The 22,944-nt window shown below is 38.4% G+C and overlaps 1 protein-coding gene across 2 annotated transcripts in view; it reads left to right on the forward strand.

The window, feature by feature from the left end:
- LOC108978318 (protein N-terminal asparagine amidohydrolase) overlaps positions 1–22,944 on the forward strand; it is an 82,240-nt gene that overhangs the window by 58,017 nt on the left and 1,279 nt on the right. For both annotated transcript variants that reach the window (XM_018948538.1, XM_018948539.1), the window contains exons 3-7: positions 18,816–19,286; positions 19,512–19,694; positions 21,469–21,677; positions 21,817–21,978; positions 22,050–22,163. In XM_018948538.1, the coding sequence (XP_018804083.1) occupies positions 19,034–19,286; positions 19,512–19,694; positions 21,469–21,677; positions 21,817–21,978; positions 22,050–22,163 (921 nt within the window). In that variant the 5' untranslated portion in view covers positions 18,816–19,033. The remainder of the gene's footprint in view (positions 1–18,815; positions 19,287–19,511; positions 19,695–21,468; positions 21,678–21,816; positions 21,979–22,049; positions 22,164–22,944) is intronic.

The following is a 22,944-nucleotide window of genomic DNA, read 5'->3' on the forward strand; positions in this document are numbered from 1 at the left end:
CATGCATTGAGGGGATTTTTTTTATGTATTTTGATATTTGTGGAATTTTTTGAGCAAGCGATATACATACATACCTACATACTTCGTTTGCTCGTGCACATTTTTGCAAATCATCTATATATGTATATTACACTTGCAGTTGCTATATTCAGATATTTCCGATGGCACTTTTTTTGCATTCGGACCTAATTTGTGGGTTTCTATAGAGAGAATTTCATAGATCGCCTTTTTTAATTTGGGATTTATCAAGTCTAGTGTTGCAAWCTGGCAACTCACAACCTTAACGTACATTTTGAGATTTTTAATAGTATACATACTAAGAATGATTGTGYTGTTTACAGTAACTTAAAATATTCATCTTGGCCAAAAAATTTAATTAAATTGCAAACATGTCCACCAATTGTTTTTTACAACTTTCGACGTGGATTAACTCGTCAAGAGTGCATCGATGAACCCAATTCAAAATTTGCCGATGAAGCTCTATCAAGAAAAAGTGTTTATGGATAGTGTGGKGAATACAATCGATGTCGGAGATCACTTCAAGAAACATTTCGGGAAGTTCGTTCAAAACTAATTGTTGTTCGAACAACTATTGATGCTGTGGGCGAACTAAGAGATAAACGTTTTTCGAGGCGGTTGATACGTTCAAAARGGATGTTGTTGAGATACCTCAATCAGAGTGGCAAAAGTGCTGCAAAYGTATGCAAGAAGATATAGATCTCAATGGAAAATATTTTGAAAAACAACAAAGCGATTTTCGAAGTTTAATATCTGTTTTTATTGCTTTGTAAGTCTGATAAAATGAAAATAGTGAAAATTATTAAATTGCTTCGAAAATGTATTCTATTAAAATCCTCAAAATTCGATTTCTCTCAGCCCATTACCAACTCACACAAAATTCTCATACAAAAGCAATATACAATAATTCTTTAGACACGATCTCACTTATTCCACCTTATGAACACTTTAATGAAGCTATTAAAGTCAAACTCGCTGCCTATGAACATTCATCTCAAATCGCCTTTTCAGCGCTTATAAACTGAACGAACTTACAAGTCGTCCGAACGTGATTCGTTATTCTGGGAATTAGACGTCCTCTACTGCGCTCTCAGTTATAATGGGTGTCTGCTCCTTACTTTATTGTAMATATGTATATCTATGTATATGTAGCCTCTTATGTAAGCAGGCGCTTTATATAGCTGCATATGTTTGTTAATATAAAACTGCAATTCAATAACGCAGTTAATAAATCATTTGACAATATTATTAATAGAAATTATGCATAACCGCCTGACATAAATTGCCAATAAAACTGGCAGTTGCTGTGAATAATTGATTCGGATTTTTCACTTGAGGTGTTATTTACGGCCGCAATGGCTCGCTGTGCCATACATATTAACTTAACATATATATATATATATGTATATATAATTATATATTTAAATATGTAGTTGTATGTGTGTTTATTGACTGTTGCTCGGCCAACGGGACGTCGGCTAGTTAATGCGGTGTTGTAATATGAGACGATTGGTCAGCGGTGGCTAGTTGGGCTAGCTCGCTGGCTGATTGGTGTGGTGGTCAAATACCAACGTAAAGTGAGAGTAAAGTTGAGACCCCGTGCGAAATTTTATTTTTTTTTTCCATTTTTGAAATGCTTACTTCGTTCATGAATTTATTTATTTTATTTTCTAAAAATATTGCACTTCAATAAAAAGCAATGAGATACATTTAGTATATTTTTTAAATATTTTCAAAATACACCATCAAATTTTTGAAGAAAAAAATTTTATATTTTTCGAGTTACTTTGACTTTGACTACCACAAAAAAGTACTTAACTGCTGCCATGATTCCTTCTCCAAATACAGAACTACACAAAACGATATTTTCCGTACAATGACTAGTCGAAAAAATCAAAAAAGTTGAAGTTTACCCAAAATTTGGCTCGTTTGGATTTTTTCCTTGTATATAGTAGATAGTAAATTTTTATCAGTGAAATATAAATACATAGTGTTTATAAAATGTTCGCGGTTATATCAAAAAAATGCCACAAATTGACTGATATCTCTAAAGGGCATATAATAGATATCGCAACCGAATCAACGTTCCAAACAAATATTTAGCATTTTAACATTTGGATTTACGATACAGTAGTCTTTCTGTAGCAGATTTCATAATAAAACTTTATAAGAAGTGTTCGTTTGCCCGGAAAAATAGATTCTTGGAAAGTACAAAAGACGACAGTTCTACAAGACAGACTCATCCGACGGGCTCGYCTACTGGATCGTTTTAAATCCTCGTTTAAAATATTAAAAAGAACCTTAGTAATGTCACAGGAGTATTATTCGATGAATCAACGGTTCGCCAGAGACTCAGAGAGGCAGGATGCAACGGGCTTTAAGCAAAAAACACATTTTTAAACCAACGTATGACTCATTCAAGCATATTATAATAGAAATCAAACTGAATTGGTTGAACTTAACTTCTACACTTTAGATCTATATAATATTCGAGAAATATTTTTATTGTTAAGACTTCTTTCAAAAGGAGTTACAAAGTTATTAAAACTTGGAAATATCGTTTTAATAAATTTGTAACTAAAACTTTTAAATATCGGATGAAATAGTCCATAAAATCACAATCGTTTTCTCACCAAGATTTAAAATCAGTAAAACAAGTTTACTTCACTTTTTACTACTTAAAAAAAATTGTATGAGAATATAATCCATTCATCCCTCGGAATCCAATATTTTCCTACASGGTCTCTATTGGTATACCTCAATACGGTACACCGCATAGCACTATTCCGACTTTATATTCAAATATTATATTAATGAATAATTTCTTGTCGTTGATTAAGTGCCTGCTTTATGAGATCGTGTTATACATTTTATGAAAGGTTTAAATGAATGGTGTATTTTACGCCAATACCMTCGTTTACGACCACTGAACGATTTGCCAAGTAGAATGTATAAATAGAATGAGGGGTGGAGCAATTGAGAAAAATGTAAATGGTCCTGCCGAATGATTAACGGTATATATAAATTTAACTTGTTAATTTTTGTGGGAAATTTGATTCGCCAAATTGAAAGGAGAAAGAAGAAATTAATAACCTTTTAAGTTTTAGTAGTATGAATTGATATAAAAGATCTTTATCTTGATTTTGATTTCGATCGATCAGATTGTWTGGCAGCTATATGCTATTGTGGTACAATCTGAATACTCTTGTAGCGCCGSYTTGGAGAATAATCAATAGTAAATTTTGTGAAGATACCTCAAAGAAAAAAGGTTTTTCATGCAAGGACTTAAATTTTATCGGTCAGTTTGTATGACGTCACGTACATCTATACAGATGGACATGGCTGATCATTTATTAGGTTATCAAATAACTCCCTTCCACCTTTTTGCCCTTTATTCAACGATTTAAAAAAAACGTTAGAGTAATCGGATTTAGTTTAAATATGCGCCGTTTCGTTCCTTAATCTGTTTCCATCTAGATGGCGACTTCAGAATACGCCCCTCGTAGAAGCCCCCCTTCTTATTTGCGAAGAACTGGGGCAGCCACTTTTCACAAGCTTCTTTGGAGTTCAACTTTACACCAACAAGGGTGTTCGCCATGGACAGGAAGAGGTGGTAATCACTTGGCGCTGCATCCGGGCTATATGGTGGATACGATTAAACCTCCCATCAGAGCTCCCGTACCTTCTGACGAGTCATCAACGAAGTGTGTGGTCTGGAGTTATCCTGATGGAACACTACTCCCTTCCTGTTGGCCAATTCTGGAAGCTTCTGGTCGATCGCCTGCTTCAAATGCTCCAGATGTTCGCAGTAGATGGTAGAATTAAGCCTTTGGCCATATGGGAGCAGCTCATAGTGCATGATTCCCTTTCAATCCTACCAAACATACAGCAAAACCTTCCTGGCTGTCAATCCCGGCTTGGCCACTGTTTGGAACGAWTCACCTTCCTCCGACCACGACCATTTTTGCTTGATATTGTCGTATGTGATTCTTTTAGCATCGACAGTCACTATACGCGACAAAAATGGATCGAGTTCGTTCCATTTGAGCAGCATATCGCAGGATTCGGTCCAGAAGGTTTTTTTGCATCAAAACATGCGCCACCCAAACATCAAGGTTTTATGTGTATCCAGCCTTCTGCTGATGGTTTAAAATGGTTTGGTGACTATCTTCTGTGTGATATCACAAGATGCCATATGCCGGTCTAAACCGATGTTTTCCATRACTTGATCGGTATTCGTCGTTACAGGTCTTCCGTCGGCTGGCTTATCCATGATGTCATTTTCACCCGCTCTGTATCGTCGAAACCATTCCTCCACTGTGTGAAATGATAGAGTACCATCCCCAAACCACCATTAATCTCACGGAACGTTTCTCTAGCGAATTTGCCTTTATCGCAGAAAAACTTTAAAATACCACGAATTTCGGCGTTAGTGAACTCCATGTTTACTCTTCTATGTCAGTTGAACGCAATATTCAAACTAATCATGCAAAGCGTCATTCTGTAGATGATGTCAAGACCATTCCAAAGATGTATACTATTGTCAGATATGAACTATRTGAAGGTTGATCCATTTCGAGCTTCCCTACTTTTTCATTTGTATTTGAAACATACTTCAAATTCGAGTATRTCGAGAATGATCATTATTAGTCGTAAGAACCTTCTTTGGCATTCATTTTTTGAAGATTATCTCATTCAAATGTTGGCCGCGGGTCTCACATGGTCCATCCCTTGAATCTAGTTTTAGATGACTCGTTCGAACTTTTTGACTCGTAATGGCGAATGACATGCGCGAAGTTTTTTTCCAAAGCCTGAATCGAAGCGGGGTTACCCGCATAGACTTTAGACTTTACATATCCTTACAGAAAAAAGTCTAACGGTGTGATGTAAAATAATGTTGGTGGTCAATCGACTGTCCCAAAACGTGAAATTAACTGCTTATTTAAGAGTTCTTCCAATAAATCCATTGATAGGTGCGATGTGTAGGAAGTGACGTCTTCTTGTCACGAGTTCCAATTTCAGGCATCAAATAGTAGCTTATCATGACGCGATAATGGTTGCAAATGACGATTACATTCTCACTGGCAACATATTTATGAAATATGAATCGATAATTCCACCGTCACAAACCACACAAAACCGTTGTTTATTGTGGATGCAATGACAGCTTTTGAATCATTTTGCTCTTCATCCCAAAAGCGGCAATTTTGCTTGTTTACATACACATTGAGCCAGAAATGGCCCTCATCGCGGAACAAAATTTGGCTCGAAAACGTCKGATCGTCTATGAACTTCAGTGCTAATACAATCTGTATTCGTTCCATACGTCAGTCCGAGTTGCTGCAAACGGACCACGAACTTCTTGTRCACTGCATGTTGAACTTGGTCTATTTGGTCGAATACTATTCAATAATGAATACTGGGTCCCAAGATGGGTGAGATGTTGCGAATAGTACGCTCATTGGGCCTATTATATTGACCATAAGTTGAGCGAAGTGCGAAAACGAAACAATACTGAACAAAACTAGCATATCAGCGTTACCCGACTCACGCCTGATCTGCCTAGAAAAGGCTATTGAGAAAAATACCTCTACTTGGATCACCCAAATATATAATTTTGAGTAGCTATTTAAAATCAAGCAATAAATTCATATTGAGCTCTARAAATATTTCATTAAACAATTTTGTACGCATATTTCCTGCAAATTTTAATTAAAACCGCTAATTATTGTCGGATTATTTATGGTATTTATGTGTGGCAACTACGGCACGTGGAAGAAACCGAACAACTAATAGTCTTCTTAATGGACTGAAACCGATATACTGGATATTGGAAACATATTTCCATAACCAAATTACTACAATTATTTACAATTTAATTCTGGCAAAAAAAAACTATCTTCACCCCTCTCTTAACCAATTATGATCATTTCGAGCGCCGATCATTACATGCTTACGAACATTGTCGTCATCCACGCATGTGCACTCACAGCAAACTTCAGTTCATACTGTATACATGTGTGTATGTGCATAAATATCGCCATCACTGCTTTTGTTTCTGTCGAGAAGCGAACAAATTGATCGACGTATAACGATCGTCGTTATATCGGCGTCCGATCAACAAGACATAAGCGCCAGCAACATATCATTTGCACAAGTTGTCCAACAACTCAACTGATTGTCGTTGATTGTCGTTGCTTTATTGAYGTTTGATCGCCTGCTTGATTGGTTGGTTTGTGGCAGGTAATTTGCGTTTGTTTGTTGTTGTACCTATTAGTGTTAAACTAGTTGTCTCCACTTGTTTCTCTGGTGGTTGAGTACATCGATACTACACGTGTAATTGCCATTTTTGTCTCAGTGCCTTTTTTTTTATTGATAATAGCACATTCTTCATTAGTACTCACTTGCGTCAGGAGCTCGGTTCAAAAAGTTGTGCAAATCATTAAGTTAATTAATTTCCTTACATGCTTCATTGAATTATGGTTCTAGCCTAAGGCTGTTGATTATACAAGCCAGTAATTGAAATCAGTTTTCCGCATAATTTAGATTCAACGAGGAACTTAGTTAGAGAATTGACATTGAAAGTGTCTCCTTCWGTTATATTTCCAAGTATACACCTCCATGTTCGTGGTATTTGTTCGATTCTGAGTAGGAGTTGTTCTTTGTCAAGGTTTCCGTTACATTTTCTCAGTTTTTAATTTATAGCTGTTGTTTTGTAGACTCCTGTATAATTCTATTTCAAAACACCGCTGARAAAATGTTTGGTAATGGAAAGCTTAACAATTTAGGCTCGATTTTTTACTAAAATTTACAAAGGAAAGTTGGAAAGCTCTGAAAATTCCTTGATTTATGAACCAAAATAGGGGTTTATATAGAATTTAGCAATAGGTTCGAGGTGATAACATTTGGAGAGCTTAAAAGACCAACATATGTTATGAAATATCCAAGAGAGATCAGTTCCTATTTAGGATTCTTCTTTTCCAGATGAATAATACAAACGATACTTATTATATACAACAACCTAAAATACTCATTGAGTAATTTTTCTTTCTTTAATTATGTAGACCCGAACCCGAGGTGAACTAGAGGAGAAAACTTAAAACGCTCAAGAAAATTTGTCTTAGCTTCAAGACGATTTGTCGTTRAATTTTTATCCTTCCTTTTAGCCTTTTTTTATCAGTCTACATGTCAACCTCATCAGCGGTCGAAAACTGACATATTTTGATAGTAATTGACCGAGCTTTCCATATTCCTCCTCCTCCTACAAGTTTTAAACCGCTTGAAATAGCTGTTGGTTTTCTGAGAGACTTCTTTTCTTACGTTTGTCACTGTCTCGCTAGGGTCTACAATTGTTTAAGGAAATTTTTTCGTCTGGGTCTGAAATTGAGTTCAAAKCCTGAGGAATTGTGGTGTATACCGCCAATCCTTGCTGTCAACCATCTGATCAAATTTAACCCGGACTGAAAAGCCGAAAACTACATTTTAAGGTATTTTAATACAAATCTTTATAATAACCTTCAAAATAGGGCCCTGAGCCAATACAACGCTTAATCCAGTTTTTAATTCGCTTGTTAAAACTTGGGCTGGGATGGCTTCAATGACCTCACATTTTTTGTTTGTTTTTTTTTCGGTTTCAGTTAAACGATTCAATATCATTTTTGAAGCGCCATTCGCTAGATTATTAGACGGTTTCGAAGTCAAATTCATAAACCCACGCTCGCCACGAGTAAAGATGCATTTGCTGAATGAAACTGTATTATAACAGTTTAAATTGACCAGTYCTAGCCAAATTTAATCAGATGGTATATTTTAGCAAGTACGAAATAAGAAAGGCATCCAACGTGTTACAGCTTGATAAAACTACTAGAAGYTTGTAAGGAGTACGAACATGGATTACTTATAAGAGTTCATGTTCCATACAACCATAAAAATTCAARAAGCTAAAAGCATTAAATAAGCTAATATTTCTCAGATCTTCCTTTAGAATCTTTTTGCACAATCAGCATAGGACGAATGAAAATGCATTGAAACATTTTAAATTTTCCAGTCCGGGTCAAATTTGTTCAGATGGTATATTTTACAAGTAGGAACCTAAAAACGMGTAAATCATGGGTTTCTTTTATATCTACTACTCTACCTTATTTTGTCAAATTTTTATGAATCTTCAACAGTAAAGCACTGTAGATAACTACCGTGGCAAATGTCATTAAAAGTTTCGAAACCCACTCAAAGACTACATTAAATCTGTAACCGCCATCAGCGCGCTATCAATTATCAAAAGTTGATGACTACTCACTCCTATTTTCATTCGCTTCACATTACACCGTTCATGCAGAACGGGTGCCCGAAATGCTGACGAACTTGCCGCGCGATGGCTGTCAATACGAGTTACTATCTAGTTCACGGCGGGCGACCACAAAAATATCTTTGTCTTCTTCAACCATTTGGTTTTGATTATTTACTCTGCATTATTTTTGTTTTGAGGAAATGAAAATCGTCATCGCCAACATCGCTTATTGCAATCAAAGCAAATGCATCTCTCTCGCCACACACAAAATGACACTGTTTCGGAGAAGTTTCGCTATGGCGAACGTCGTGTGGCATTGGTGGTTGCACGAGTGCCATTGTTGTGGCACGATCCGAACTGTAGCACGCGGGCGTAATAACGAAATGCCGAAACGCTTCCAGGTACCACCACCAAGCCAATCGGCCTAGCCGATAAAACGCTCCAACAGCAAGCGATTGCGGTTATAGTGGCGGATTAAGTTGAAGTTGAGGAGTGAGCGTAGCCGCAAGTTGCTTTATGGCTGCTGGCTGCTGACTGCATGCCAAATTGTAGTGCACATGCGCGCAAGCCCTCTTTTGCTTCCTCTTTTCAATTTCATTTATACGCTTGCGTTGAGCTCTGCGCTACCATTTGGCATTATTTCATTTTTGTGGTTTATTGTGTGTACTTATTCATGTACCATATAATGTTGTTGGCGGTCGCACCGGTGCTGCTCTCCAAGCCCTTCTTGGCAGCTTGCCACTGACTCTTCCGTTTAGCGGATTTATTTCACTTTTTATGAGCTTACTCTCCGCTGCTGGTTTATCTGCGCCATTTTTTGTTTTTTTTTCCTGTTATTGTTGTTGTTGCTGTTAGCAGCCTCTTTGTCAGTTTTTATTTGCGCTTTTGTTGTCCTCATATCTCAAACTGTCATCATTTTCAAATTATTTCCCGTCGAATATCTAATCGAGATTCATGCATGATCACGGCCGAAATTGCTGTTGTTGTCTATGGCTTATTGCTGTTGTGGCTGCGGCTGCGGCTGCGGCTGCTTGTCGTACTGCTGTTGCTGCCGCTGCAGTTGCAACTATTGCCGTTGTATTCATGTACGCGCCACATTTTGTTGCCAACTCGCGTTATTTTATTGCCAATGTTGTGTTATTGTTGTGTTGCCATGGATCGCCTATGGCATGTGGCGTTGTACATATGTACACACACATTCTTACTTTCATATATAYATAATACATATATATAGATTGTGTTTGTTGCTGTTGCACTTTTGAAGAAATCAGTCTATTGCGAACTTGTTGGGCCTTAAACAATTGTTTATTGTGTAGCCGAGGCATTATAACGGTGTTGTGCGATATTGCTCTGCCTTCGAATATGTGGAAATATACGGAGACGTACATATATATATATATTTATCTTTCTGAATTTTAAGGTACGTGCGCCAGCGCAAACACTCTGACGTGCCTCCGAAAGCGAAGCGTGTCTTCTATTTCATACTCCGATATATTTTTGATGTGTTGGTGTTGTTGTTGCGGTTGTATGCATATAATTCTTTAKATTGCTATTGCATTTTCGAGGAATTCATCTATATTTGGCGGAAGATTTGTTGCTAGTTGATTTTAGGCAATTTAATTGGTGACAGCGTTGCCAGATTGGAAAGAAACTTGAAAAAATACACAACTGAAATAAAAGCAAGCTAAAATTTTCAATCTCATAAAATAATGTTTTAATCTAAGTTAATTTTTCTAATACCTTAACAAGTAATAGTTCCTAGAAACCTAAAGTTCTCTCTGACGAACAAAATCCAAAACTCTACAAGTGTTGTTTTAACCGTTTTCATTCCCCGTTAGTATGGTAACGCGTTGTCGTCGAYGCCATCTAGCGGCAGGCCCAGAAAACATGCTGTCTCGAAGTGGTCGGACCAAAGGTAAAAAGTTATTAGATAAGTAGGGTTGGCGGGACATGCAAAGAGGCAGTGTCATGCGGAGACTCATTGCATGCAGCACATATATTGGGTATGTCGGGGTCTATTCTGGATATGTATGTATGTATGTATGTAGTTTAATCTGCTACAGTATCCATAACAAAGCTGCGCTAAGGTCTCTCGCGGCAACTCATCTGCGATGGGTGATGATTTGACTGCAAGAACGCCAATAGAAGGGAGTCGGTGAAGGCGTTGATAGCTCCACTGTAAATGGCGGTCAGTACCTGTTGGAAGTTAGTTGCTTCTCATCATTCCCGTCCTGCTATATGGTGCAGAGGAATGGACGATAACAACATCTGATCATGAGTCGGCGTAACGAGTTTTCGAGAGCAGGGTTCTGAGGAAGATTTATGGAAAATGAAAATGAAATGGAGCGAAAAGCTGTACGAGCTATTGATGTAGATCAGCGAATTAAAAGACAACGACTACGCTGGCTAGATCATGTCGTCCGAAAGGACGAAAACACTCCAGCTCTGGAAGTATTCGACGGTACCCACCGACCTCGCCTCCGCTGGAAAAACTAGGTTTGGAAGAACCTGGCAACACTTGGAATCTTCAACTGGCTTCAAACAGTGAAAAGGAAAAGCGACTGGCGAGCTATTATAAACTCGGCTATAACCGAGTAAGCAGTGTCTWTGCCAATAAAGAAGAAGCCATGCCCACGTACTAAGGGTTGATAAAACTATTGGAAGTTTGWATGGGTAACTTCGAAACTTCCTGCTCCATACAAAAACTTCACGATCCATAAAAAGTCAAGAAACTGAGTACATACTGGATAAGCTAATATTTCTCAGATCTTCCATGAGAAGTTGTTTGCACAAAGTGGCAGCACAACAGCCAATGTGCCGCTCCCATGCGAGCAGGCGGCAGCCTGCATCTASCAGCGCACCCGCCAATTGCCGGCAATTCTTCATGCATGTACGAATATGAATTCATTTGCGGGAACATGTTGTTACTGCTGTTGATGGCGCTGGTGATGTTGCTGTTGCTGTGACTCGCTCGCGCGGTTGTGCAGTCATACTTTGTTGCATTCATTTTACTGCCGCCTGATGCGCTGGCTGGCCTCAAYTCCTGCGCCGCCACCTCAGCTTCGAAGGCGCAACACCGCCTTTTTCCTTTTCTTCCGCATCACCAGTTAATGCCGCTGCGTCTCACATATTTACAGCTACGTGCATAAATAATGAAACACACATTGTATATATATATATATATAATATAAGTACAGAAATATCTCTATATGCGAATGCCAATGGTTGTTTTTGCCATTGCCTTATTTACTCTGCGCTCATAGTGGGCCTTTATGCGAGCCTATACGCCACATCATCAGCGTATCGCTCGCTCTGCACGTCCCGCAGCGTTGCAATCACAATCCACCACATCTGCCAAGAGGCGAACGTGCAGAAAATTGCTAAGTAGTTGGTTTTATTCGTGGTTCCAACCTGCAACCTCCATGTTGCTGCCTGATTTAGCCGCCACAAATACCTCCATTTCTTTCAAATAAATAGTATTTCTCTGCTTTGGTTTTTTGTTGCCGTTGTTTCATTTTTCGATTTTTTAGTTTGATTTTGTTTTTGCCTTCGACTGAACTTTAACTCGATTTGATTTCAATCAATTTAACGCTGCGCCAAAGTAAATAATTCAATTGCACTTGTCATATGCAATTTTCAAGCAGATCCGCGAGGAAGACACGAATAAAGAATTGTTTAAATAGAAGCTTGAGAGCAGTTTGTGGGCTGTAGGCACTGTATCAGTAGGTGGCGGTTGGAATGTCACCAATAGATATGAGATTGCCTCCAGCCGATATTGGTTTGGGACAACGAACTGTGGTAGACATTGTTACTTTCTTCATTAATGTGATTAGTGATTGATAAATAATAGATCGTAGTAATGAGTTGAAAGAAGCCAAAGCTCAATTATTCAGTTGAGAACCGCAACGGTATCTTCGAAAACCAGTTCATTTGCATTTGATGCGCTACTCTTACCTTCTTTGTTGTGCTTTTCCGTCGACCAGACCTCCATTCGCGAGATTCCTTCTAGTAATTCATAATTACATTTCGAGGGATCTTTCTTATTAACGGGTTTTTAAATAAGAGGGCTACAAAAAATTTTCAAATAACARAAGTCCAGAACCCAATTTTCAACGGTTTTCAAGCATAAGTCATGATTGTGACATTTTCTGTGTGACTTGTGGCATCGTCCTGTTAGTTCCAAGTCCATATCATCCAGTTTGGGCCAATAATATTCCGTTATTATTGAGCGGTAGCGATTCCCATTCACAGTAACACGCCAGTCTTGATCATCACGGAAGAAGTACGGCCCAATGACGCCTCCGGTCCATAGTTTTTCCGGGATGTAATGGTGACTTACAACCATAGGACGATTCTGGTGATCAAGTGACTTCAATTCTTGATCTTGTTGGGATGTAGACCAGGCTTCTGGTTACATTTTTATCGAATATGGTTAGGTTAGGTCAGATGACTGATCCTTCAGCAATTGCGGGGGAATCATGCTCTGACTGTTATGTACAGTCCTTTGCGGTCCCAAAGAAAAAGCTCCTTTGCCTGGATATGAGCTATCAGCAAAACGCCCTGAACATATTTCAAATCTATCATTTCTATTCCGTTAAAACATGGATATGTTAAAGAATGACATCCGTGGTGCTTTTGCCGTGATCTCACAAAAGCGAAAAATTCGAGGAAGAAATTAGGAGATGATTCCATCTAGYATTCTTTCAAACAGTTGAGGCAGCTGGGACGCTACCGAATGTGACATTAATCGACTATTTCGTCCAGGGAAGCGACTGACGTCTGCATTCAGGACCGATGAACACAGAGTTAGTCGTGTGAAGACGAAGCCAAGTCGGTTTTTATTTCTTTGTTCACGCAGGACCAACTAATGCGRAGTCASTCGTMTGAAGACGAAGCCAAGTGGTCTTACGGCAATACAATTTTTTTTATCTTAAAACCTCGTTAACTGCCGAGTGCGATACATTGTAGACACTCAAACTCAATTAGCAACACATTGTATCACCAATTAGCGCGTCTAATCACTTAAAATGGACCACTACAGCGTACTGCCAATTGGACGATTGTTTGTCACAATCAATGAATAAAAGTGTCAATCGAAGACACCATATATAATAAAAACTATCAGAAGCAACAACAAGTGCGAGTGACACACACTGAATGTGAATGGGAATCAACAGACAAGCTCATATGTATATAAATTTGTAATACATATGCAAAATTCTATTTCTGTATGTATGTATTTATGTGAAAACAAGAATCATCTGAACAGTTAATAGCAATTAAGAGCACAAGTCAACAATTTTCTTCAATAATTTAATAAAAATGTCACCGCAACAATTGACCGCAGCGCAGTGGCACACACGAATCCGCCAACAGACACACATACCCGTGCATCGCCAACAATATGAAGAATTTACTATATAGACGAACGAAGAATGGGCCTGTCGCCGCTGACTTGCACCCATTCAAACGTTGAGCGGTATGCTCGTGCTCCATATCTCGCTGGAGCTGGGTGCGCAACCACAGAMAACGAATGGCGCAGCAAYAAGATAGAACTAGACGAGCGAATATTCAAACTTGCTTGCCTACTAAAGCTGGAGAGCWTCATATCTAAATAACATATGATATACAAATGCAGTTGGATGTGCCAGTCGTAGTAAAGATAATGCTTCTATGGCTCGTTYGTGCCATAARTTGTTGACATGAGACTGCATATGCTCACTGAAAACTTTTGTAGTGAGTCTTCTGTGGTGGCTGTTTGCATCATGACAACTTTTTTCGTAAAGACGTCATCATTGCCAAGAGCCATAAAATTGTAGCTCACATGTTAGATGCGCCACAGTTAGCGTGCCTGAAAAGAAGAATGAATTCCGCTCGAGCTTGCGATTTTGCTCTAGGCTTCTAATAATGTAATTTCAATATAATTGAGCTGTCAAGTTCGTTTAAGCTGGATTCTTGCGAGTACTGTGTTTTGTATGAGAAACAAATATCGGTGTTGTACTTAGGTTTMAGTAARCATAGYYGAAAGCAGTGCTCTSKAAAGTYGGTCCAATGCTGAGCAAATAATKCCGTCAAATCCCATTTTTAATTCTTGGAAGCTAACAGTTTTGTAGTTAGATATAACCTTCACAGGTGTGAGACAAATGTTTCGTGAAGTAKAGTTCTTTAGAGGAAAGAAGTTTCGGTATTCGAAAAAAACTGGATCGAAAGAAATTCCCTGGAAATGTCAAAGATCAGTATCAGCTCAGTAGTAGCTCATTTTTCTTTTGCACCAATTCGCATATATGTATTTGTTTTCGAAAAAATGWGTTGAAACTAAATTGRGACAGCAAACAACGCCATATWTTCCCGCTCTTTTGAYATTTCTCTCAGTAAGGTTTGCTTTTTCATCATGGRAAGATATACTATACGATCCAACAACGAGTAAAAGTTATTAAAATTTTCTACCGAAATTCGGAGTAAGTGGCCTCAACTTAAAGAGCGYTAAATCCAATTTATTGTCGTCAGAATCATCCTGTCAGATCAGCAATTAAGCGTCTAGTTTGAATTCACAGACCCAGTACAAAATGTTCCCGTGCCAGTGAGACAAAGAAGTGCCCGCAGTGTCGAGAATATCGTATTAATTGAGGAAGACCCAAATCAGTCTCTCACACGTCGTTCTCAAGCGTTAGGCTTCTCTGTGACGTCGTTGTGGCGAATTTTGCGAAAAGATCTTGGTCTACATCCTTACAAGATCAGATCGTCGTACGTTCGTGAATTGTGCTGAGCAACAACTTGAAAATGATCCGGATTTTGATTAGGCTCATATCTGGCTAAATGGCTTCGTCAATAAGCAAATATGCGTTATTGATCAATACCCCGAAAAAATTACGGTTTGGTGCGGTTTATGGGCCGGCGGCGTCATTGGACCCTACTTCTTCCGTGATGATCAAGACTGGCACCGCTCAATGATAACCGAGTATTTTTGRGCCGAATTGGATGATGTGGACTTTGGACAGTCAATTTGCCGCCTCGGTCGTTGCAAATGGACACCGGTAGAGTATTTCCTGTGGTGCTATGTTAAGTCTTTGGTCTATGCCAAGCCAGCGACGATTGATGAACTTCGTACGAATATCTAACKTGCAATTGCAGCAGTATGCCCGTCCAAGCAAAATAAATCGGTTTCCAAAATCGTTTTTGTTTTATTTCGAAGTATTTTGTAGCGCCCTTATTGAAAAGCGTTAGGTCAACAAAAATCTTATACTCTGTAGCAAMATGTTGCAAGAGTCTGCAATGCTGTAGCAGAGAACCAATGCAAATATTTTCTGAAAACCCTCACCCCTACACTATGTCTTAAATTTTTTTATAAAAACAAATATACACTAAAGCATTCTTCCAAGCATATGAGTCCACTATGTAGCCAATGTACTACTGTCATACAACAATAAATTCAATTTTAATTTCAACGACATGTAAAACATAAATTTTCACACCATCTTCATCGCCACCTTCGCCGATCCAACCGCAGCGGTTTTCAATTTGGCATAATTCAGCCAAAGAAATTAGCAGTCCGTAAGAAAGGAAGTGAAGCAGKATGGCCAAACTCGAGTGGAGTTTCACAGCAAAGTAGTTTATGGTCGTCGCAGACGCAGCATCCACACAAAGATATGAGGCAATGACAAATTTTTAATATGAAGACRTAACATATTTACGATACGAGCGCCAAAATCAACCATATGCACACCCAACTGCAAGTACTGCAGCTGGGCACAAGGAACTAGAAGCTGCAACAGCTACGCAGAGCGGCAACAATGGGCACCACCAGGAATTATTATCAAACATGTGAATCAACGAGCCACAAATTTTACGCACACCTACATAAGCACTTAACACAGAAATAAAAGTTTAATATATAAGTGTTTTATATGCAAATGGAGAACTGCGTACCCTGCAGAAAATTTCTATACTTMATCAGCTGATTGATAAATTGTAAGCTTAGTTGAGATCAGCTGATTTGTGTTTGACATACATTTAATTATTATCAAACCTAGGACACATTCAAAATGTGCTGTGTTCGTATTCAATCATCATTTATATCTTTGACGCATTAAAATTTGTCACCGAAATAGGTTTGAGACTAGGATTGGGTTGCTTTTTAGGCTCTACGTGACTTTTAAGTAACTTTTTTATGACTTATGAACAATTTAAACTTCAGAAAATTTTTTCGAATGCTGATTACACTACAAAAAATGTCTAAAGACTAACTGAAATTATTTCAGAAAATAAAATTTAACCATTTTATTGCCTTAATTTTTCCYACGGGATATTTTTATTTGTTTGAACAAACAAAACAAAAGCAAAAACGCCTTGAGTCGTGTATCTTTTTGGACTTACTTCAAGCCCATCGTCAGGGCATCCTTTGCCATGTACTTGGCTAAGTTAGCATGACCAGACCACTGTAGGCTGCGCCTGTTCGCGGTAGCACTCAGTTAGAGCCTGATGCCTTGTGTGTACCAATATTTGCACTGCTRGTGTCCATTGTGTCCGTTGGAGGACGCAAATTGAAAAGTACTTTATTGCATGTATGTAAGTATGTATATGCAAAAATCAAATATTAGTCTTCGGTTCTTGGTTTATGAATTTATGAACGTGTTKTGTTGGGTTTAGAAGTGACAGCACATAAAGTTATATTTATTCAAATAAAATTATTTGCGGGTTTAAATTRTTGTTGATTTTGTATTTTCCAGGCCTTTTCAATATAAGAGATATAATTTATTTTCAAAAAAAGAACACTAATTGCTGRGCAAATTGAAATGTTTTTTATTTAATGCGAAATACAACAGAGTTCTGAATATAATATCATTCAAACCACTACGGCGACTTTTGTTGCAGGAACGAATTCGTTTAAACCAATTGGATATTCCAAGCGTAGCTAGGTCCTTCTCCACCTGGTCCTTCCAAAGGAGTGGAGGTCTTCCTTTTCCTCTGCCTCCCCCGGCGGGTACAGCGTCGAAAACCTTCAGAGCTGGAACATGACCTAGCCAGCGTAGCCGCAGTCTTTTAATTCGCTGAACTATGTCAATGTCGTCATATATCTCGTACAGCTCATCGTTCCATCGAATGTGATATTCGCCGTGGCCAACGCGTAAAGAACCATAAATCTTTCGCAGAACTTTTCTCTCGAAAACTCGCAACGTCGACTCATCAGTTGTTGTTATCGTCCAAGCCTATGCACCATATAGCAAGACGGATATATGTAGATTATAGAGTTTGGGTAATATGAGTGACTTATAGAGTTTGGAACGGCGCTTCTAGTTAACGAAAAACCTCGCTTTGCCACACAAATTACTTCGATGATGTCATCGCTTTGTTTTTCAGAATAAATATTGGGAGCATATATGTGTTATTCTGTGATCTGATGGAACTAAATGAAATAAAAAGAGCAGCCTGTGCCAAGATTACTGGAGCTATCACATCCCGTCGGACTAATGCGCTCAAAATATACTCTTGAATCAGCTATCCATAGACGCGTATACTATGAAAGTAACAGCAAGTACTGCTATTAGATTTAAGGAATTAGGAGCATAGAGACGAAAAGAGTTCGAACAAAGCACCGTCCTAAATAAGCTAAATATAAACATATTATATGTAAATCAAGGTAAAGGCGAATAGGTAGGGAGAAGAGGTAAGGTAGGTGGATACTACCTATGTCTACACCTCCAAGTATGGGTCCAAAATGGGTAGCGGAGTGGGGGCGGGAATATACTCGAATGACCTCAAAAGCCATGTAGCATCCTCCAAGTGGAAGTACTAGGTATAGAGAAGACCTGTGAATTTCTATATTTTGAGCCAGGCGGCTTTGCTTGTCGACAATTGCAGGCAGGCTTTAAGCTCACTGGCAGGTCCACTCCCCGTCACAGGAACATTTTTGACAACGAAAAGGTGGACGAGTTGGCGAGGCTAGGAGCCTGTTTAGCCAGTACAATGCCCGCTAATGCCGATTAATTGAGAGCTTTATAAACATTTTGAACTAATCGCACAGAGTATGGCGAAATTATGACAGGAATAGAACAAAGGACCTGTTATCTAGGTCCAAAAACGGCATCTACACACTTACAGTAGCTATCACGGTTCACCGACCTTCAGGAGAGCATGCGCTAATAATGTGACTGCCTTATAACAATAGTTGCCGCAGCTGAAAGCAGAAAGGAAATACGAAAACGGGTTTCCTTTTCCTATCCGAATGCCCAGATTTATCACAAATCCGACACAAAATACTTGCAGCCCATCGAGCATCAAACTTTGAATGCTTGTCCACAAAAGGCATAACAGTAATAAGTAGAGAGAGCATTAAACGGTTCGAAACCGAATAGCAAAGCTATAAGGCCGTACGATAGTGCATCAAAATGGCGCATTCAGCGCTAATTAACCTTTTTAAATTTATGAGTTTAGGTCTTATATAATATTATATAAAAAGTTACTAGCAATACATATTCTAACAAAAATGTTCATATTTTTSCTTTATTCGCAGAATTACTATGGTTTAAAGCAYCATTAACCACAACAACAGCAACAGSAMAAAKCAGCAAAGCGCTCTCTCACTAACTACTCACACTTTGAAACGTCAAAAATACGAAACTACTTATACTCAACAAAAGAACAGCAACAACAAAACGCACTTAACAGTACTCCTTTTGAAGGATCTAATAACAAAAGAAAAGCAAAAATCAAAGAACAACACACGACAAAATGGTGTTGGTATTGAACGGTGTCTTACAGGACGATTGTCCAATGGACACAAACAGTCTCTTCCTACAGCATCCCGTTTACAGAGATTATGCCCAGCAACTGCTCTCCATACCAAGAAAGTCGGTGGGCCCAGTGGGTCTGCTCTACGTGGGCCAACGTGAAATGGCCGCTGCAGCGCCGCACGACAAGAACATCAACATTATCGGCGCCGATGATGCCACAACGTGCATTATTGTTGTGGTCAGACATTCAGGTAAATACGCACACACACATACAAGTTTTATAAAATTTATGCTTTTGTTCAAATTGGCTTCATTTTACCTCGAGCTGCAAGATGCGCAGTTTCGTTTCCTTTATCAGCCACTACTTTTCTTGCAATTTTACTTATGAGTAACATTTATGTTTGTAACAAAAGTATTTCTTATGTTTGCGCCATCATCATTAATCCTTTAACATTTTGTACCTTTCTGTTGCATAGGTTCAGGCGCTGTGGCTTTGGCGCACTTCGATGGCAACGGCATAGACGAGGCTGTCTGCACAATGGTTGCACGCGTCCAAGAGTTGGCCTTAGGTTATCCAGAGGGACGTATTGAGTTGCAATTAATTGGTGGCTACCGAGATCCACAAGGATACGGCGAGGAGGTTTTCTACAGCATAATGCGTAAGTGGACGGCATTTGTTATAATAAAAGCATGTTTAGTATTATTTTTTACTTACATACATATTTATATAAGAAATGCCTTACATTATTTGAACTAAGAACTGAACTTTGTAAGCTTAGACGGATACACTTTTTAGAGAATTAATTTAAAAGAATGTAGGCATGTGGTCAAAAAACGAATTGAGTTCAGTTAGGCAAGCAAAAATACTACCATATATCAACTACTTAGTTACAAAAAAAAAATATATGTATATGAAATGAATACTTAGCCTTAGGCAAACTCTTTGCAAAATACAACATGCCAGCTGATCAAATTTGACCCGGACTGGTCGAAAATAATATATTTTTAACATCAAAAGCTTAAGCCACTAGGAAAAAATTGTGCTTGTCGATTTTAACGTAAGGTTGGCCAAAGAAGACATCTTTGGTACAACAATCGGAAAGTTGGTTTCCGGTTGTACTAGATTCGAGCACAAATCAATCAAGCTACTTGGCTGTCTCTGCATYRAAAAGTTCGTAATCAGGTCGATCATGTTGTGCGAGATAGACGACAAATCTTCAATGTTCTTGACTTGTGTATGCTCCGAGGACCTAACTTCAACTCTGACGTGCCCGGCTCTATACGGCAAAGCATGACCGTCAAGAACACAGGGAAGGTACGACGTCGAGAAGCTACCGGCAACGAAACGGTTTTCTACCCGATTTGCACTCCTCCTCTCTGAGARCACTCATCATAAACTCGGTATAAGGAGACTGTGGCACGGCATTTCCAGATCTTTACGTGCAGCTGCAAGCGAAACCATTGGTTTTCGTAAATTCGAAAAAGCAGCTGGTACGATGAGAGCTGTCGAGTTGCAGAGGATAGAAAGCAGCCGTCTACCCTGCAATGTTGCAATCGACAACAACACGAATGGGGTGATATAGATACCGTSAGCTGAAGAGGGAAGCCAGACGCATATGCAGACAAAAAAAAAAATCGAAAGAAAAAAAAGAAAAAGGCTGTAATGCGTAAGTATGACTAGGTTGAGAAGCTGGTCAGGGGTAATGCTCAAAAATGTTACGAAAAGATGCGGCGTGTAACGAAGACCGATGCATACTCTTGTCGGGCCCAAAGTGGTGAAACTGAAGTAACTGAGGGAACGCTTCTTCAGCCTGCGGAACGACTGTGAAAGTGTAACATCTAGAGATGGCGAACCGGCAAATCTTGAAAACTAGAGTTAGTTCAGTAGAATTTTAACAGAATGTTAAACTTTATTATAGCCACTAAGTGACAATTGTTGATGTTATAGTATTTACCTAAACACTGTTCAGTGGTTTTGACGTTAGGGCCGATGGGATTTAACAGTAGATCTTCGATCAGAAAGTTTTAATGAAATTTTTGTGTGAAGTATTAAGCAAAGACTTACTTACCATGAATTTSTTCCTCCTGGACAAACCGCCAACGCCAAGTTTTACATGGAAGTCCTCAAGARACTCAAACGAAGGGTCAATCGGATCCGACAAGACATCGCAGCCGATTGAAAGTTGCACCACGACAACGACCCGGCTCACACCGCCTWTCTTGTAAACAATTTTATAATATTTGTTTTTAATTTAACTCATATCTGTAGGTGAAATTAAATGTATTTAGGTATAATATATGTAAAAGAAAATAAAATTAAGAAAATAGAGTAATTTTTTATCTAGTATATTTGTATATATGTATATTTTTGATCGACTAATGATCATCTCTTTTGTATTAAACTATATTCTGTCATTTCTCTCTTCACCGTAGAATCATTCCATAAGCATCATCTCGAAATCGACTTGACTCAAGCCTGCGTCGGTGAGCTAAACACTATACTGCGTGGCGACATCAACTACCCAATCATATACGGCGTTGGTGTTAATATAAAAACCGGTGAAATATTCCCAGCAACTTTTCTAGATCGAGGACCGGACAGACAATTGCGTGATGCTCGCAATTTCATGGGTGCACAATCGGTAAATATAATATATTTTGTAAAGAAAAAAATATAAAATATTTTTAGCGTCAAAAATTTTAAATTTCTAATATCTTAATTGAGTTATGTATATTATTTGCATCTTCTGTATAACTTCACATGCTACTCTCCCCTTATAGGTCTTGGACATTTACGACTCCTCCTTGGGCATGCTGCGTATCGGCCCCTTCAATTATGATCCTTTGCGCGGCGCTGATTTGTGGCTATCACAGACAGATGAATTCCTCTTGCAACACTTATCGACGAGTCCAGACGTTGAGCCGCCACACTTCACAATGCAGGTAGGTGCAATCACAAACCTTTGAGAAGTTAAATATTAACAGTTTCTTCTTTTATTGCTGTTTGCTGACAGATACGCGCGACAATAAAATTCATACAAGATAATCAATTCCCCGCAATCACCGTGTTTCGGGACAATCGGCCGCGCTACTATCGGCGCGACGAGTCTACGGGCTGCTGGACTTTGGTTAGATATTAATTACGAATAATCGCACACTCACACATGCATCTATATATATGTAAACAATACRTGCTCGCATATTTGTGCTTGAAGCGAAAATTCACTTAAGTGTTGTTTTTTTAATGTTTCTACTTTTACTTTGTTTTTTTAAATGTCCGCCTTAGCTGCTCCGTTCACTTTATGGCTGCTCTGTACTTTTGTACTCGTATGTAAATTTCAATGTATTTTTGCCTTTATTATGAATAATTAATGTTTTATTTCTACTGCTGGACTTTTTTCACTTTTTTGTTAATTTTTGTTTTGTTTTTTTGCCCTGCTTCTCTTTGTATTTCAATGTTTTCAGGTACGTTGCTTCAGTGTAGGCACTAATTGTGCTTTTATTATTTTGTTTTTAGCTTTTCTTACTGTTAATTTTAAGCCCTCTCTGTTAAATGTAAACTGTGTTTTATTGTAATGTTTTATTTTGCAACTTTGATGGCAGCTTTGCAATCAAAAATTAAAATTTTATTTTGTATTTGCCTCGGAAGCAGCAGGAGACGCATACATGCATATACATATGTATGTAAGTGTGTGAAGTTAAGAGCTTAGCATATTTATACGATTTTAGAACTTATTAGTATAGTAGTTAAACGTAATATTAAGAAGTAGCGATATTTGTGAGTCGAAATTTCGAATTATACTTGAAGGCGTAACTGTATATACATATGTAGGTATTTAAGYTAGGTCATTAGTATGAATTTGATATTGAATTCTTTTTTGTTTAACACTTAAGTGCTGTAGTCTATAT

This window comes from Bactrocera latifrons, unplaced genomic scaffold, assembly GCF_001853355.1.
Source record: "Bactrocera latifrons isolate USDA-ARS-PBARC rearing strain unplaced genomic scaffold, ASM185335v1 scaffold_12, whole genome shotgun sequence".
NCBI classification, from domain to species: domain Eukaryota; kingdom Metazoa; phylum Arthropoda; class Insecta; order Diptera; family Tephritidae; genus Bactrocera; species Bactrocera latifrons.